The sequence below is a fragment of the Cetorhinus maximus genome, chromosome 1 (assembly GCF_964194155.1).
Source record: "Cetorhinus maximus chromosome 1, sCetMax3.hap1.1, whole genome shotgun sequence".
Taxonomy (NCBI): Eukaryota; Metazoa; Chordata; class Chondrichthyes; order Lamniformes; family Cetorhinidae; genus Cetorhinus; species Cetorhinus maximus.
This window is the reverse complement of record NC_135879.1, coordinates 196,863,273-196,883,455: the sequence shown is the minus strand read 5'-3', so window position 1 is coordinate 196,883,455 and position 20,183 is coordinate 196,863,273. Positions and strand designations below refer to the sequence as shown.

The 20,183-nt window shown below is 42.1% G+C and overlaps 1 protein-coding gene across 1 annotated transcript in view; it reads right to left on the bottom strand.

The window, feature by feature from the left end:
• Nucleotides 1-376: 376 nt before the first annotated feature.
• The window catches only part of dnai1.2 (dynein, axonemal, intermediate chain 1, paralog 2), a 332,040-nt gene continuing 312,233 nt past the window's right edge, over nucleotides 377-20,183 (bottom strand). Inside the window, exon 20 of the mRNA XM_078538947.1 lies at nucleotides 377-5,864. Within this exon, the coding sequence (XP_078395073.1) occupies nucleotides 5,763-5,864 (102 nt within the window). The 3' untranslated portion in view covers nucleotides 377-5,762. The remainder of the gene's footprint in view (nucleotides 5,865-20,183) is intronic.

Here is a 20,183-nt window from a genome sequence, read left to right as displayed (position 1 = left end):
TGGCCAATGCCCGGGACAGCAGCAGCAGTCCAGTCTTCATCATCACCGGGGAGACTGCCTGCAGTTACTAACTCCAGAAAGTCGGAATTGTAGACCCGGAGGTGGACAATCCCGGAGCCGAAAAAAGGGACTAACGGAGAAGGGGGAGTGAAAAGTGCATTCACACTGGATTAAGTAGAAAGGGTCGCACCTTGCCACTGCCACGCCAGGTTCCCTGGAAGATAAGTGCACTGTCGGGGTGAGTAAATGAATATCTGGACACCCACTCTGATTTATCGAATATTTCCCCACGGATCGCGTTGGGAGGAAATCATCGCTAAAACCGGCGGCTTTGAATCCACTGACAACTATCCGCTGTCGTGCCTTGTAAGTAGGGTCTGGACTGTCAGGAATACCAGTGAAGAATTCCCTGATCTCTCAGCCCGGGAGAGCTTTCTGTGGCGCTCCATTCCAACTTGAATGTTGGATGGGTCGCTCAGTATCCGATAGGCTTCTGACCCAGAGCAGGGCAAAGCAAAGTCCGCGCACTCCGGGCTGATTGACCACCGCCACCGCCCTCCCTCGATTTCTTTCTCCATTTTCTTCCACCGCTCCGGATTTGCCTGCCGCTCTGCCATGAGTGCTCCTTTATCGACCGGGGCGATCATCGCCATTGTGTTCAACTGCGTTTTGGCGCTGCTGGTGTTGGTTCTCCTGGTTATCCTGTACAAGGCTTGCAAGCAGCCTTCGACAGCGGAGGAGAAGACCCCGATCGCGGACTCGAGGCTAATAAAAAGTGAAGAGAAATACTTACTGAATCCCTAACGTTAACATGCAAGCGTCTGTTAAAAGTGGGCGAGCCAAAAAAAAACCCAGCAAGATCAAAGTTTGAACTTAAAAAAAAAAGGCACAAAGCTGCAATTCCATCGGGAGATATGAGGTCGGGGGTTTCACAAATTGAAAGCATTTAAGCGAAAGAGAAAAAACGTCATCCAGGAACAGGGAGGAATTTTAACCAAATAATGGATCACTGAAAAATTCACTTAGTAAAAAACTTGGAAATCTCTGACAAGCTGGGATATTGGCTCTTGGAACTGTATTGGAAGAATCCAACGCCAGGGTTTGGATCCGGTCAGTGCCATCGGCAGAGACGGGCGTAAAATCTGTTTTACTTTTAAAAAATATAACATCGCAATAAGCAAGCAGTAAGAGATCAGTCTCAAGCGCCGCATAGAATTGGGGTGAACGGAAGATGCCTTACGCGCTATTACCCGCTCTTCGGTATAGCACAATGCGGGGTTACACCCACGCTGTGTATCTAGCGATAAACCCAGAACGTGCTTCCAGACTCAGACTGATGTCCTGTTTCCCCATCGTCAGGCGCGGTTCCCTTTAAGCTTTATGTAATCTAGTTTAATAATAAAACAAGTCTGACACCTTCAATGGCATTTCTTCAGCACTTGCTAATTTATTGTTGCACTGTTCAGCATTTACTTGGACTTTCCCCCCCCGTCTTTTAGTATTTCTAATTTACGTAAATATATATGATATGGTAATTATAAAAACTTATTTTCTCGGTTTTTTGACAGGCGTGTTGTTGTATAAACTTGAAAGGATATGTTGCGGGGGGAGGGGCGCTGGTGGCGGTGTGGTGGCGTATTTTCTTGGTAGGAAAACGGCCAGTTGAGGGGATTTCGATGTTTGATTTCGAAATGCCGACAGTAACTTCCCTCGTTAAGGAAGGAAACAGTAACTGGTGGTAAAGACGCGCTGTTCACCCTTTTGGTGTCTGCATTAAATGCTGTGTTTGTGATGATGCAGCGGTGAGGGGCACAGTGGAAATGAAAGACTCGGACGCTGAAAATGTCTGTTTTGGTCGAGTTTGCCAGCTGGTTGGAGTAACTTGAATTTATGCATCAGATAACTAATAAAGAAACCGTCTCTTGTCCTCCGCCATAACAGATAACCAAACAAAAGAATAAGGAAATCTTATTAAGCAAATACAGGTTGAGGCTTCATCCCTTGTAATTATGAAGATTTATCTCTATAATTGGTCCAGTTTCCTCTTTATTGAAAAAAAGAAGTTAACTACGGAGGTGCAATTTGGGAGCCGTTGAAAAGACTTTAGAATGTAGCATCAGTTTATAAAGTCCAGGGAAAATGAAGATTTACAGATTAAATCGTGTTCATGCTTTCCTTGCCTCTGACCTAGTATTAACATACAATCTGAGGCAGACAGAATGTGCTGATAACAATCTGAATTTATAAGAACAACTGGTGCACAACCAAAAATTTCCAACACAGCAAGTTTAAAATTTCATTCTGATATGTGAGCTTAATAGATAGATACAAAACATGTTTTCATGAGGAGGAACGGAGTTAAAAAAAAGTTTTAAAACATTAATGGATCTTCCATGGTATTGCTCACATTGAGTTGGAGGATCCACTGTGAAATGGCAGGAACATACACTATACAAAACAAAATGGGATAAAATTGGTCTTGCTTAGAAGCAAAAAACAGGGAGGTAGCAAATCGACACTATGTTTTTCATCCTACCCTATCTACTTCCTTTGCCTATTTAGGTTGTTAAGGTTGGAGGTTTGGAAGGTGCTGCCCAGGTTTGCCAATTTGCATTACTCATTACACACACTATCCAAGACCAACTTTACTCTCAATATGTTATAAAATTGCTGATGTCCAGCCATGTTACTAATTGTATCTCTGTAACTGGTGTCTGTATCTCACATTTACTCATTGTTTCGTATCTCATTTTAAGTGTAAATTTGCCAAAGCTTGTGGCTCCTCACATGAATATTTTTAATTTCTATGTTGCTCTCAAATTTATAGATGCACTCAATGCCTAGGGTATGCAGCAAAATGGCAGGCAATATGTATCAGGATTAGAGGGCAAGATGCTGTCATAGAGTTGGGGGGAGAGGAGTCTGGGCATGTGCAGTAGTTTCAGGTGGAGAAGAAATAGTAAGACTTGGATGTGTGGCTGTCAATTAGGGATTGTTAGAAATTCGTTTTTTCATAGCTACCTTCTTGGGTTCATTGCCAACAATCACACTATCAGAGCATCCCATGCTAGAGTTGGCTCACATTGCCTAATATCAATTTATACAATAGTGCAATCCAGTTAATATAACAACTTGTCCCCTTTTGACATACAAACTAGATATTATGTCTGTTGCACATTCCTTGAAGTGTGATTCTTCAATTTTTTTAAGTTGGACGGAAGGCACATGGTATGTCAGTGCCAGACATGAGTCGCTAAACTGCCTTTATTCAGAGAAAATAAACACTGACCGACAGTTATGCTCAAAGTCACTTAATACAATCAGTACAACTTGACTTCAGGTAATAACAGAAACTAATGAACATGCTTTGCTATCCCATTTTGCTTGACTTAAACAAAAGAAAACTTCTAACTTCTCTGCATTCTAACCTTCTGAGTCTGGTAAACATGTATCCTCACAGCTTTCTTGACTTCTGGTATTTGAATAGCGAGGCATCTTGGGCCTGGATCAAAGAAGTGGATTGGAGTGTGGAAGAGTTTTGAGTAGTTGAGGATTGGAGGCATTGAAGGTGTCAGTGCGTATCGGGTGGGAGGAGGGAGTCAGTGGTGTACTTTCACCTCTGAGGCATGGGTTCAAACAAAGCCAAAATTAAAGTTTACAAAGATAAAATATTGCAGATGCTGGAAATCTGAAATAAAATAGAAACTTCTGGAAATGCTCAGCAGGTATGATAACATCTGTGGAGAGAGAAACAGAGTTACATTTCGGGTTGATTATTTTCTCTGCACAGATGCTACGAGACCTGCTGAGCATTTTCAGCATTTTCTGTTTTTATTTCAGAATTAAAGTCTTCTCCCTTGATGGCTATAACTGCCATAACCCAGTTCCTAAAGCATAAGGTATACAGCACTAAATTGTTTACAGTGTGACACAAATAGCTAATTTTACTGAGACAGGCAATGAAGGACGGCAGAAGGAGTTAGAACAATTCTACCAGGGCCAGTGGAAGTGAAGAATGATCCTGTATGAATGGAAGTTACCTGGATGGAGTAGAAGGAGCTTTGCCTGAAGACATGCTGTACTTGATTTTGAGTAATTATTTTGACATTGGAGCTGGGATTTTCCATCATGAAATTATTTGCCTGCTATGTGGTTATTCTTCTAAGCATGGTAGATATTTTAGAAGCAAGACATTTTAAATAATTAGGGCAGGCTCTCAACCTTTGCCAGGAACTCGGTCAATATAGGGCAAGGGGAGTGTGAAGAATGGACTGCACCAGGATTTGGAGACCTATCACGGTGAAATTCGCTTGACAGCTTCAGTGATAGTGGGGAAAAAAGAGAATTATTTTAATACAAAAATTTAAAACAGCTTAACTGTACTGTTCAATTGACTGCCTCGTGATTATAGCAAATACCTCCAAGGTATTTTCAATTTGAATCTCCCATCTGCCACCCATAGCAACTTTGACTGTTGGGGACACGTGCTTTTGTGCCGAGAAAACACAAATGATAGTAAATAATATTTTATGATATATTCCAACATTTGCATACATTTATAAAATGCTCACCTCATATTTGGACAGATATATCATATGTCTGATGTCATATCAAATAGACAATACTGGAAGTGGTGGGTAAGTGGTTACCCAGCAGAGTGATTCCTGAAGTCATCAAATTGTGCCCATGTTACACCATGGAGCCAGCGTAACCTGGGCGGAAAATCCTGTTCTGCGTGCCTAAAGTAGGCAAGTATTACATCTTCAGTTCCTAGCCCTGACATCCTACATTAATAAGGAAAAAGATTCACCTGACATTCTTAAAAAAATTTATAGTTGTCGACTGCTTTCTTTTAAAAAAAAATATTATGAACATTTGGCAGATTAGGCAGAATCTGGACAGACGAAGGTAGGGTTAATGTGTCAGGTTGCTGACCCTCCTTCAGTACTGAAAGATGTGGAAAATGGTACAGATGAACAGTTTATACAAAGCAACACAGCTAGGAAAATAGCAGAGATGACTGGTACTATATATCACCTAAGACAACTTTTGTAGTGCTAAGGAAAATAGAGGAAAAACTAGGAACAGTTCATTCAAAAGTGCATCACTGATATTTTTCAGTAAATATATAAATGATGTAAATAATCCTTTTGGAATCAGCCCACAGAATGTTTGTTGGGGGGAGGGGGGGTGCGATTTTCAGTTTTGTATAAAACTAAAATATTTGACAATTGCCTACTTTGCAGCATAAACATAATCTTTATTCAAAAACAGCCCCAGAACCTAAAGGACTTGTGAAGCAGAGTGAAAAGCTTTAGTTTATCTTATAAACTGGAATTAATGTACTGATGTTTCAATTAATTGAACAGCAGAATCACTACAAATGGGAAAAAAAAAATTTATATATGAAGTATACATTTCTCTGCAATCAAATAACATACAGTACTTTATTTGTAAGATGCACCAAAATAAAGATAGCCACAATTTTAACAAATCTTTATGTTTCTATAGATTATCAGAACTACCATTAAACAGCAGAAAAAATAAATTTAGTTATAAATAGGTTTTGCTGAATATATGAATGAAACCATCGCATCCTGTGAGGATGTTACATTGTATTTTTAAATATGTTGTGACAATAGTTAACCGGTCCCTCATTTCTGAGTGTGGCTTGCTGAGTTAGATGTGCTCCTGTATGACCCATGCATGAATACTGATACATTTGGACATATTGATTAAATATTCTCACAGAAGGGATTACATTAGTTCCGCTTAATGTCGGGGTCTCTAACCAGACTCAGCAACTTGTCCATTTTGGCTTTTTCCACTTCAGGCCCTTTTTGTACTTCTTGTCCTTTCTTTGCCTAAAATTGAATGGGATAATGATAGTTTAGAGCACACAATATGATTAATTACATTGTCGGAGAAGCCGCTTTAAATATTCAGCAGGATTATACAATAAATTATATGGTGAAATATCTCAGAAATTCTCAACTTATGCAGAAGTGTAAAATTGGCAAGATTAGATTTTCTGCCCAGGATACACCCTTCATTGGTAAGGAAAATCAAGTGGGATGTATAATAGGTAGCCAATCCAATCTCAGCTGCCAAAGTTTAAAGTTTGCCTATTATTTTTCAGACTATCTTTAATAGAAGAAGGAAAATGGTGGTACGTAGGTCAGTACATTGTCATTTCACTTCTGAGATCCAGTTTGAAATCCAGGCTAGTGTTAAGGAGAGAGAAGTTTCTTTGCTAAGCAAAAGAGTTTGATAATCAGTGCAAATTCACAGCACAAAATTACATGATTTGCTTGTTAGCTTACAGTGGTAACTGGAAATAGAAGTGTAATTAGCAGATGGTGATCTGAAGTTGGGAGTTCAGATATATTGGGGGAGGATTTCTTCTGTTTGGGAGGTGTAATGAAATCATATAAACTTTTCCTTAAGTGTGCTTACAATTTTGCTATACCTAGCATAGAGAAGAACCCCTGCTCCGTTGCTGATACAGTATAGAACAAGTTTTACCCTAACAGTGAACCTGTCTTAAACTTGGTCTTCATGCTGATGCTGTATGCCACCAGACAGCTTCTTCATCAACCCATCATGAATTAGGCTTGAATTGTGTAGGAAGGGCAATTTACCCATTCAGCTTTTTCCTCCCCTGGATGACCCACTCTTACCATCAAAGCTCATCCATCCGGGGAATATTATTTGTTAATTTTGGAAAGAAGTGGCGTGGATTCAATTACTTTCTTTTCATAGTTGTTCTGAGTTTCAGCTATTATAGGAGGCATTTACCATGAGGTCTTCAAAAGATAATCTATGCAAGTTTCTGTGACTATTTGTTCCTTCCTATTTTCTTCAAGTTAACATTTTTATGTCGTCACTTCCTGATTGAGATCTTTGTTGGATCAAAAAAAATGGTTGCAATCTAAATTACAAAATTGACAAATACAGCATTACAAAAAGAGGATGCTGCAGGTTCACTATATGATCTAGTTCTTCAAATGGCTGCAAATAGGAAACTTTAATTTGTATTTAGACTTGAGCTAAAGCAGATTCAGTTGTGCAAACCTCACAATGGTGCAAAAACTGTAGCTGTGAAGTACAAATAGAATACTTTTGTGAGGTCTGAGTCTTAAAGGCTATGCTGTAATTCAGCAAATCACAGTGGAATTTTGAAATCATTCCATTCATATTTTTGCTGCATGCCTTCATGGTTGGATACAAAATGTTTGGGGTCTCCTGCAGAGAACTTTAGATCTTGGATTAATGCCTGAAATTAGCCTATTCTTGTAATAAAGTAGATTTCTGTGAGAATTTGCTATCACTACACCAGGTTGCTGAATTAAATTCATTTGTGTCTGTGTGCAATACTGCAGCAAACATGATTTTAAAGCTATTTGTTTTTATTAGCAATTGAGTTTTGACACATTTATCAAGAAAGAAAATGCAAAAAAAGCATGGGGCAAGAAAAGGCCTTTTGGCCCACTGAAGTCTAAAAGTGCTGAACCAAAGTGTGCAAACAATTAAATTGTTAGGAATTATGCTAAGTATTAATGAAATGATGGGAGACTTGCACTTAAATAGAATCTTTCACACCCTCAGGACATCCCCAAATGCTTTGTAGTCACTGTTATAATGCAGCTTGAGATGTATTCCTTACAATTTCAATAGTGACACTTCTACAATAAGCTCTATGCATTGAAAATTACTAGTCTGAAGATGGATTGTTATAACCTGCCTGCTCAGTCTCATGTACCCTTCTCAGTTTTATAATTACACCGCCCATTAATGGGATACACCAGCAAAAACACGGATACAAGCCTCACTTCTACTATTGCTTTTAGAATTCTTTCTCACTTATATGTACAGAGTATTTTCCTGTAAAATGCAGATATATTAAATTCAAGCCCATTTTGAAAGCTTGGATTTGAAAAAAATATGGACATTGATAGTGATACTTCCTCTTAATAGTCACTTAGAGTAAGGAAATTCACGCTGTAATTAAGTAAATCACCAATTTTTACTTTTTAAAAAAAATGGCAGCACAAAATCTTTTAATTTTTCTCTTACTCAATACTTAAATGCAGATGAGGAAGGCCATTTGAGCCCATTGATCCAAACAGACTGCACACAGAGCTGGATACATCTGCTAAATGGAGTGGTTTGCTAAAGCGAGTAATAATGGAAATTTGATGAGAGTGGGAAGTTGGTGCAGGGGTGAGAGTAGGTGCTAATTAAACCAACAAATAAAAGTAAATAAGTAAATATATAAATAATCCGAGCAATTAATAAGGGTACAGAGTGGTCTTATAGACCAATGATGTCAACCCTTCATCCCTCCCTGCTGTTGTAAAGAACCATTCCTTGCTTCCGGGTTTCTAGGACTGGGGCTGCTGCTGCCAGAAGTGTATGGGTGGGGGTTTGGGGTGGCGGTGCAAAGAATCCATTAATAAGGAGATAGTAGCAGGACATTTAGAAAATCATAATACAATCAGTTAGAGTCAACATGGTTTTGTGAAAGGGGAATCGTGTTTGACAACTTTGAGGATGTAGCAAGCAGGGTGGATAAAGGATAAAGTAGGTAGTAGTGTGTTTGGATTTCCAAAAGGCATTCAGTAAGGTACCACATGAAAGGTTACTACACAAGACAAAAGTTCATCATGTTGTGGGTGATATATTACCACGGATAGAAGACTGGTTAACAAGAATCGGGATTAGGTTATTTTAGGTTGGCAAACTATAACTAGTGGAGTATCACAGGAATCATCAGTTCTATGCCCTCAATCATTTATGATCTATATTAATGACCTGGATGAAATGATCAACAGCATAGTAGCCAAATTTGCTGATGTCGCAAAAATGGAAAGCAAGTTGTGATGAGGATACACAGAGTCTGCAAAGGCTTCCTCGCCGGGGCCTGCCTTACCTGCCCTGGTGACCTCAGGCCCACTCACCTGGGTTCCAGGACTGTGTCCATGATGCTACTCCAGGCTGAATCCAGTCCCAGCATTGACCATTGCTTCTAGCACTGCTGGGACTGAACAGCTGCTGGCCCTTTGACTGGCTGCCAGCTCTTGGAAATGAGATCACTGCCATTAAAGGGACAGGAGCCTTGACCCTAGGCCATTAATTGGCCACCGAATCAGGTTAGGGCTCCTGGAGAAGGCCAAGGCAGGGTTGACCCGAGCTTTCTGGCCCACTTTAGAGGCCATCACCACCCGACAAAGTTCAGCACTGTGAGTGAGTTATGGTATTACTGTTGGCTATGAGAGGAATCTAAATATTATCAGTATTATTGTTAGTTACTGATGCAGTTTCGGTGAGTTACTATTAGTTACTGATGAATTTAAAGTTCCTATCACTTCTAACTTCTCCCCTGTGAATACTTCCCCACCTTCAGTTTCCTTTCTTCTCCCAGTCTTGGTTTCTGTTCCTCACCTGGTAGTAGCTTCTTGATTTTCAGAACTTCCTGCGCACCAGCAAAGCACGAGCAAAAATACTTATAATCATTTGGTAGTACAGAACTTGAGTATTGATGAAAAAAGAGACATGTCTAAGCTTTTTGTCTTCTGCTCGTCAGGACAGTCACAAGATATAAGGGAGTAAACAACAATTTATACTGTATTTGAAAAGAGTGCTGATTGGTTGGCAAGTGGTGTTACCATGGAGAATGCACCGCTGATGGTGACTGACAGTTAACTGCCAAACATTGTTTGAAATTTAAACCAGGCAGTTTGATCCTGATTGGTCAAGGCATTGCCCTGAGGAATGAAAGTCAGCGAATGGCTGTCACTTATTTTGTTTAGCTGAAACAGGCACAATGTATGTACATCAGAGTCCAAAACCAGGGGTCACAGTCTGAGGATATGGGGTAGACCATTTAGGACTGAGATGAGGAGAAATTTCTTCACCCAGAGAGTGGTGAGCTGTGGAATTTGTTACCACAGAAAATAGTTGAGACCAAAACATTGTATGTTTTCAAGAAGGAGTTAGATATAGTACTTGGGGCGAAAGGGATCAAAGGGAATGGGGAGAAAGCGGGAGCAGGCTATTGAGTTGGATGACCAGCCATGATCATAATGAATGGCGGAGCAGGCTCAAAGAGCCGAATGGCCTACTCCTGCTCCTATTTTCCATGTTTTCATGTTCTTTCTGCGTAATTCTCAGCACATTGAGTATTATATAGCAAATGCTGTCCAATTGCTGAATCAAATCTAATGTTGGATTCTCTCTTGTCATAGAATATCATTGCCTGACACTTGTGTGGCGCGAATGTTACTTGCCACTTGTCACCCCAAGCCTGGATATTGTCCAGGTCTTGCTGCATTTGGACATGGAATGCTTGACCTGGACATTTGCTAAATAATCCTTAGTGTGCTAAGAATCATGCTGACAACCAATTTAAGATTGTCAGTTGGGCTCGTGATGTGGTGCATTTTCATGTACTGGAGGCTACATATAATAATATACAAGGCCCTGTTCTTTGCAGACAGAAAGAACATGCACACACATTGCACCTGTTTCAGCTAAACAAAAAAGTGACAGCCATTCGCTGACTCATTCCTCAAGGCAATACCTTGACCAATCAGGGTCAAGCCACCTGGTTTAAATTTCAAACAATGCCTGTCACTTAACTGTCAGTCACCATCAGTAGTGCATTCTCCATGGCAATGCCACTTGCCAACCAATCAGTATTTTCTTCATATAAAGTATAAATTGATGTTTTCTCTCTCATGTTGGTATTCTTGTGAGTATATTGATGAGTGCAAGACAAAAAGCTTAGACATGTCTCTTTTTTCAGAAATACTCAAAAATACTTTACTAAAGGTGGCCCAGTTTTTGTAAGGTAATTGCAATAAAATCATCACATGGTCAGAAAAGCCAGCCACTTGGAAGGGTTGAGTTAAATTCTGGGCTCAAAAATATAACTGCAGTGTCACCTACAGGGTTACAGGTGAATACAAACAATGTGCAGACATTTATATTGAGAGTTCCAATAAGAATCAGTAAATAAAAAAGTTGATTTTGGCAAAAGTTAGCATGAAGCTGTTGGACTGTCTTAACCTGGTTTCCTCAGCTGCTGTCCTAACCACGTCATTGATGTGACTTTAGTGATATAGCAAGTTTTATCAATGGGGGAAGGGAAATAGGTGCCAGCTTTATCGTAACACCCATATCCAAATAATGAATATTAACAAGAAAAGCTGGTTTAGTAAGAATTGTCTAACGAAGTCAGCACCACACCTAATGAATATAACATAAGTATGGATATTATTAACAAGTGTGTTAAATTAATGCGATGGAAAGTAAATTTGGCACAGGAAGCACTAAGGATATAGGTTGCGTATGCATTTGCAGAGAAAATGTTTCTGGGCTAGTGGGCCCGTTTACACTTGCCAATGCACAATTAGCATGCCCTCAAACTGAGAGGCCCGAGAATTAATGGAAATCAGCCCTCGAGCTCTTCAGCATGCTCAGTGTGTGCTGCTGTTACTGGCTATGCCTCCAATGACAGCTCACTTGAGTAAAACAATCAATGTCGCTAGTGTGGCCTTCAGGTATGTCACAGAAGAGGAGATTGCAGTGGGCAATGTGCGAGAGAGGGACAATCTCCACACCTGAGGAGTCAGAGCAGCACTCCTGCTCCTGATTCTACAGGAACTTTTTAGTTAAAGAAAGGAAATGTAACTTATCAATCCTTGATAACTGTGACACCCTACTCAGCAGTGATTAATTCCTGACTGGGGTCCTCCTAATTTATATATTTAAGGGGAGCTAATGCACCTTTAAGGTGTTCAACTGGGACACCTAAAAAGGAGGCTCACAAATTTAGCAGTGGACCTGTGCAGGTTGATGGTGCATTCCTATTTTGGGCATAAAAAAGGTGTATTGCATAAGACATAATGCACCTTTACCCCTCTCTATTAAACATTGGACCAAAAGTGTAGAGAATCATACAAATTAGTATAAATATATAAATTAGCATTGTGTCAAATTCTGTAATTATGAGAGGGTTACTGCTTGTTTAGTAGTATGCAAAATGCACAAAATATTCCGCAAGTTTACATTTTTGTAATGTGGGAGAAATTTTAAATCCTAGAATGGGTGGGTTGGGAACAGTTTGAGGGAGCAAAAGTTTTTGATTTTTTGTTTGATTTTTGACAGCACATTAGAAGAGGAAGACCATTACTATCCTTGGCGATGATAATGTGATGATGTAGGATCAGCATGTGCACAGCAGGATGTTGAACAGGGGAGTTAACCTGGAAGGAGTTGCATAGGAGAGAATTGCAGAGGAGAGAGGTTGAGGCTACAGCCCTCTCAGAATAGCAGAGCTTCTGCAGGCTGAGTTTGTCCTGTCAGGTAGTGGCAGACATCTGCAGCTTCCAACAGGACAGATGGCCAAGTATTATCAGTGACTGTAAAAGTGACCACACTGTCACCTTTCCCACCTACGGATCCTTCCAGGACACTACTATAGACATATCTAGGATCTTCCATTTGGCTGGCATAAATGCATTAAGGCAGGTTACTGATGGCTTGCTGCTAGGGCTGACAGATGTGTAGATATCCCTAGTGATGACAATGGGCCAGAATCAGTAGGCACTTGGATTCATTTCACTGGCTGGATTCCCACAGAGATAGGGTGCCATTAATTGCACACATGTGGCAATCTGAGCACTGCCACAAGAACCAGATTTTTTTTTAAACCACATGGGATATTTGTCCTTCAATGTGCAGTTAGTGTCTAATGATAAGAGATTCATGCAGGCCTAAACCAGACACCTTTATCCTGAGTCAGTCCAATATCCTGGATCTTTTTGCTCCAGGAAGTGGGCTTAAGGGCTGGCACAGGAGACAAGAGATATCCGGTTCAAACATGGCTCATGATACCTGTGAGGAACCCCCCTCAATGAAGTGCAAGAGCAATACAATGAGAGCCATATAACCATCAAATATGTCGTTGAACAGGCCATTGGAATGTTGAAGATGTATTTCAGATACCTAGACAGGACTAGAGATGCCTTTCGGTTCCTGCTGGTAAGGATGTCCAGAAATATAGTAATGTGCAGCAAGGTCTAGGTCATTAACACATGTCAGGGAGAGCAATGTTCCCAACACCAACCCCTGGGGAACTCCACTGTAAACCTTCTTCCTGTGCGAAAAACATCCATAACCACTACTCTGTTTCCTGTCGTTCAGCCGAATGTGATGGAATAGTCTCCACTTGTCTGAATGAGTGCAGCTGCAAGAACACTGAAGAAGGTCACCATGAAAAGGCATTTCACAGAATCACACAGTGCAGAAGAGGCCCTTCGGCCCATCGAGTCTGCACCGACACGTGAGAAACACCTGACCTACCTACCTAATCCCATTTACCAGCACTTGGCCGTAGCCTTGAATGTTATGACGTGCCAAGTGCTCATCCAGGTACTTTTTAAAGGATGTAAGGCAACCCGCCTCCACCACCCTCCCAGGCAGTGCATTCCAGACCATCACCACTCTCTGGGTAAAAAGGATTTTCCTCACATCCCCCCTAAACATCCTGCCCCTCACCTTGAACTTGTGTCCCCTCATGACTGACCCTTCAACTAAAGGGAACAGCTGCTCCCTATCCACCCTGTCCATGCCCCTCATAATCTCGTACACCTCAATCAGGTCGCCCCTCAGTCTTCTTTGCTCCAACAAAAACAACCCAAGTCTATCCAATCTCTCTTCAAAACTTAAATGTTTCATCTCAGGTAACATCCTGGTGAATCTCCTCTGCAACCCCTCCAGTGCAATCACATCCTTCCTATAATGTGGCGACCAGAACTGCACACAGTACTCCAGCTGTGGCCTGACCAAGGTTCTATACAACTCCAACATGACCTCTCTACTTTTGTAATCTATGCCTTGATTGATAAAGGCAAGTGTCCCATATGCCTTTCTCACCACCCCACTAACATGCCCCTCCGCTTTCAGAGATCTATGGACACACATGCCAAGGTCCCTTTGTTCTTCAGAACTTCCTAGTGTCATGCTGTTCATTGAATACTTCCTTGTCAAATTACGCCTTCCAAAGTGAATCACCTCACACTTTTCAGGGTTAAATTCCATCTGCCACTTATCTGCCCATTTGACCATCCCGTCTATATCTTCCTGTAGCCCAAGACACTCAACCTCACTGTTAACCACCCGGCCAGTCTTTGTGTCATCCGCAAACTTACTAATCCTACCCCCCACATAGTCATCTATGTTGTTTATATAAATGACAAATAATAGGGGACCCAGCACAGATCCCTGGGGTATGCCACTGGACACTGGCTTCCAGTCACTAAAGCAGCCTTCTGTCATCACCTTCTGCCTTCTACAACTAAGCCAATTTTGAATCCACCTTATCAAATTACCCTGTATCCCATGCGCATTTGCCTTCTTTATAAGTCTCCCATGTGGGACCTAGTCACCAAATATTACATATTTTAAAAAAATGTTGAGCTGTAAATCCATAGCATCGCTGGATTTGAAAGTGCAGTGCCCCATGCTAGAAGGTTGCTTATGTGGTCATGCCCTGAGTGCAACGTAAGCATCTGCGGTGGTCATGGCATTCAATTTGCTAACTTGGATCACACAAGTCCACTCAATGTATTTACTTGTTACTCACCAATGAACCTGCATTTAGCTGCACACGGGCTCAGCGGTAGTATTATTTAAAGGGCAAGGCACCCAACAGGCAGATAAGATAATTTAGAATAACTTCTGCTATTGAAAAGTCTCTGGAAGTACTTCTGAGTGTATTTGAACAGGCCCTGATGAGTTCCTAGATTTGGCAGAGAATTTGATGACTTGTCCACACAAAGGCCGAAACAGGTATGAAGACTGCAATTGCAGTGCCTCCGGGGCAAAGCACAATAGGGAGGTGAAGCAGAGGCTGTGGAGAGGGAAAACTCTGTGAGATGTCCTCTGCCTAACTGCTCCTTGAAAGTGACAGAAGGCTGCCTGGCAGGCTAGCCAATGCACCCAGCATCTCAGTGTGTATCCTCATTAACATTCTCAGATATACCATGCCATCAATATCTGAGCCCCTGTAGCAGAACTCAGCTCTCAGCTGCAAACTCACCCTCCGGTGAGCTGGAACAAAAACTATACTTTCCCCTTGACCTGGCTGCAGCTCACTCTTACTGGTGACTCACCACGTGCACATCCCAATTCTATAATATACTTAAAAGGGACATGTACTATAAGCAACTGAGTTGGTTGGCTGTGAGTATTAGATCAAATGACAAAGTCTCTTCAGAAGTGTTGTACTGCTTCTTTCTCTCCTCCTCCTGGGTATGCTGTGGCTGGATAGGCAGCAGTTCTTGAGTTTCTGAAGCAGGAAATCAGAAGGGTATGGTCAGGATGAGAGAAGAAGGGGGAGGGAAGAAAGCAAGTGGTTTATGGTCACACTATCAGCAGTTTGCTCATCTAGCTAGATAGCAGATGAGTTTTTAAATTGATTTCCTCCCTATGAAAGGGAGAGGGGGAGAAAGGTTGAAGTAACCTCCCCCTTTAATGCAGGAGAGGAGGGAGAGGGGTAGAGGACAGGGAGGCACAGGAGGGAAAGGGGAAAAGTCCAGGTGGGTGTCTCCTGGTCTGAAGATGGATGGTGGGTGGGGGCTTGTTTATCTTCTGGTAGGGGGAGGCGATGCCTTCAGCCAGCAATGGCCACTGGAAAAGGCTGAGTGGGGAGTGGTGGGGGGGGAAGGGGTGGCAGCAAGATGGTTGAACCACACACACACCCTCCCTCTTCCTTCCCCAAGTCCTCGGGCTGTCTTCTGGCCTCCCCCCACAATGCACAGTTCTTAATAGCCCCCACCTGAACAAAACAGTAAGTCCAGACACCCACCTAGGATGTTAAAAGTCCCACGCTCTGGCCTCCTGGCATTCCTGTCCTGCAGCAGCAACAAAAGTGGTCTTCCTCTCTCCTCTCTCTCCTCTGGCCCCTCAGGAGCAGCAGCAGACACAGCAACAGCACCCAGGAGCAGCAGTATCCTAGCAGTAGAAGTAGTCAGTATTCAGCAGACACAGCAGCAGGAACACCTCCTCTCTCCTCTGGAACCAGCTCCACACTGAGCAACCAACGATTTCAACGAGCTCGTTAAGAAGATGTAGTCTCTTTTAGAGTGGGTGAACTGAAAGTTGAAAAAGGGCATAGGGCACAACATACCACCAACTTCAATGTTGTCAGTGATGGTGGATGCCGCAGAGCTTGTCACAGCTGGCCCTGTAATGCCGAGAATCATCCCTTCCATAGAACTCAAGTGTATGCAGGCATCTTTTGTCCCCATTGGCTCAGCTCTGTTTCCTTCTATTGTGTGCCACCTTGTTCTGCAAGAGATATGACAGAATGTCAGTGTTTCTGTTGTACTGTGTTTAGGTGATGTGCCTGCTCCAGCTGAATAGCTGGAGGTATGTGGAATAAGTGGGAGCTGGGTGTGATGCTGGCATCATTTAAATGTGGGTGAGGGTGGGGTGGGGTATCTGGATGTTAGGTGTGAGTCTTTGAGTGCCAGGGAGCGCTAATGCATGAGTGATTGGGGTGTGGTGCATTGAGCAGCGTGAGAAATTGGTGGTATGGTGGGTAGGAGATGTCATTTGAAGATGCATTCAGGGAACTTGACCAACTATGTGAGGTCAATAGGTTTCTTGTGGCATTGCTGCCAGGACCTCAAGGCTGGACTCTAGGAATTGACCTCCCTGGCCACATGCACCCAATCCTTTCTGATTGTGGTCCTTCAGGGCTTCCTTGTTCCTCGCAAATCTGTGGTGTCTTTCGCCTGTGCACCGTGGCTAAGACCTCCAGTGTGCTCTCTGCCTTGGCGTTCCAATTCCCTTCTTCTGGATTGCAGCAATAGTATCCAGCAGTAGCCTTTTGTGATTCAGTGCAGCTTCCCTTTAAAATGGGCAGACTGCTTTTAAGTGGTAAGAGGGGCAGACTGCTTTTAAGAAGAGGTGGCTGGCTCCACCACATGATATCAGTACATGCTGCTCAGCCTCCTTCTAAGCGCTCAGGCAGACAGCAATGTGGGCCCTGCTCGAACCAATGCTACAAACAGGTAAAAGAGATAACAACACCAAATTTGCATGCTGCCTACTTTCGCTGCAATAGATGGGGATGGATCGCAAATCACGGTCACCGCAAGCAAAATATTGGCACAAACTAATTTCTTGCATATTAAAAGTTGAAATAAATTTTACAACATTCAAAACTAAAATTAAGTAGTAAAGCAATGGCATTGAAACATAATGTGAAAAAAAATCATCTGATATATGATGCAATCAATTTTTGGACTGAACCCATTATTGGTAGATGGGGGCATTAGCTCTGCCAACCTATCATTCAGAGCAATAACCTTTTTCAGCTCCAAAAGATAATAACATTTGGAGTTTAATGGAATATAACAGAAAATATACAGAGGTAAAAAACGAGCGCCTGAGGAAATAGAGATTAACGAGTTTTCAATTGTTAATTATGAGAGACTTCGAATTTCACTTGAAAATACAATTGTTTGGTGACATGTAACTCAAAATATTTGAAATATGACGATATGGAAGCAGGAAAGAATCAGATATAAGGAGAAAAGAACAAAGGGATGAATTTTAAACCTCAGAACAGCTGAGTTGGGTTTGGGTTGGACATTAAACTTTAAAAGTCTCAACTCAGTTTAACAGAGATGGACAAAGGGCAGGTTGGTAATTTAAATATTTTAATGAGGCTGGTAGCCTCTATTTTATCCTGCAATGCATGTTTAACCCTGGCTGTATGGATTTCTCAAGACAATTTCAGGAAGAGGGTCACTTTAAGGAGAACGCCTTTACAGCATTACTTGTGAGTCTGGAGGACCAGGAGCGTTTTCTCCTGGACTCTAAGATTGCCCCTCCCACATCAGGCACCCCCTCACTTTATATAAAGACCTCCAGGATTAGAAATCCTCCCCACATCTCCTGGGGTTGAAGATTATACCAGCTCAGGTTTGGAATCCCCCAACATTCTCAATAGCAGCCACAGGCTGCCTAACTGCTCCTGTGACCTGCTTCGGAGTTTTCACCACCTGGCTAGAAGCCAAGCCTTGTCAATCAGGCTGCCCTCTATGTAGGAAACCTGTCAATGAGAAAAACTCATATTGTATGAAGCTAAATTGAAAGATTCCCCTCCACTGTGGATGACGGGGCCCTTGACCATTTCCCATACTTCTGTTCTTACCCCTTTTCCTCCCTTCTAGAACCATATTGGATAGGATTTCCTTATCATCACCTTCCACCTAACCTGCCTTCTCATTCAACAGGTCCTGAGGTAAATACCAAACACATCTTTCCCTCCCTGTCTTTTCAGCAGAAGGGACATTGACCTGAAATGTTAACTTTGTTCCTCGTCCAGAAATGCTGTCTGACCTGCTGAGTGTTTTCAACATTTTCTGATTTTATTGCATGACCTGCTGCACAATGGATATTTACATGAACCATTTAATGTATTGTTAGTTGTGAGGTTACTGAGAATCCCATAGTGAAATTGATATATGTTTAAATATTGTGAAGTGGTGGTCTGGTGTTCAACTGAGGCACATGTGATTTGATCACTAACCTTTTTACAACACTTAGCCACATTTATTGAATGGTGCTGTTTATACCACTGCTATGGACTACCACTCAGCCATGCATCCTGATCAACTCATTTTGAGCCCTTTGCAGAAAAGAAGATACCTTTGATAACTTATTTAGACAAATTAGTTAAGCTAAGGTTAAGTGCCAGGGATACATCCTGAGATTGTAAAAGATCTTGAAGGAATTTGCAGAGGCCCTGGAAATTACTTGGGGAGCTTGAACTTGGAGGAGCATGTGGTCTTGGGTGCAGGTTAAATTGGGCAATAATGCAGTGGATCAGGATACTGGCTTAAACCTGTCCCTTTCCTCATTTAACTCAAACACATCAGGCTGGTTGCGTGTAATCCCTGGGGAGAGGTGCGTTGCCTAATAACAAGTGGCAATCACTCAACTGGAGTAATATTTCAACACACTTTCAAGTTTAACATTGCATCCACAGGTTTCTCAGGTTTCCTGAAACTTGCTATTGAAAGCGAGGAGAGAAGATAATGGCAATTGAGGGGGCTGATGAGAACTCATGGAAAATACTGCAATAAATATTCAGTACACATAGCTGCTTTCTTAGTAGTATGGAAGAGTTTGTTCACCAGTACCTTTGCTGAGAATTTACTTTCCACACTTTGGAGATTGTCTCAATTTATCAGGCTGTGTGGCTTGGTTGCCTGAGATTAGACCTCAGATGAGGAGCAATATGACCAACAGTAGCACTAGCATCAGCACCAGCAGATGTACATTCAAGAGTAGGCCAGCAGCAACAACAGCTGGCTGTTGAGAGAGCTGTAGCTGGATAGCAGAGCAGCAGAGAGGAGAGCAGGTCAAAGGAGGTACTGCACACAACACAGGTTGCACAGGCATATGCTGTTTCCTTTATATGTCAGAACACCAGACTTTAAGGAGGCTAAGGGTGTTGTGGCAGGTGGAAGCAGGTGTTTGCAGAACAGAGTGCAGGGCAAACAGAATACAAAGGTTCAGAATTTGGTGTAAGTGGCATTTTGGGATAGATGGGAAGGAGGACCCTTTTTTGTGCCTCTGATACTTGTAGTGATTCATGTACAGGTAAACATTTCATTTAATCTCTCTCTCTGATTCCTTCTTAGTGACAGGTATCTTCTTATTGGGTGACTATGTGACATTATAGTCACCCATAGATCTGCTTTTTTTCTCCGTTGCAGGAGGGTGAATGGAGGTGGCAGAAGAATGGATAACGATTTGAGGAAAGGAAAGAATGGGTGTGCTTGTAAGGTAAGTTTTTAAAAAATATTTCATGGGATGTGGGTGTCGCTGGCTGGGCCAGCATTTATTGCCCATCCCTAGTTGCCCTTGAGAAGGTGGAGGTGAGCAGCCTTATTGAACCGATTTAGTCCATGTGGTGTAGGTACACCTGCAGTGCTGTTAGGAAGGGAGTTCCAGGATTCTGACCCAGCAACAGTGAAGGAATGGTGATATATTTCCAAGTCAGCATGGTGAGTGACTTGGAGGGGAACTTTCAGGTGGTGATATTCCCATGTATCTGTTGCCCTTGGGTGGTCGTGGGTTTGGAAGGAACTGTCTAA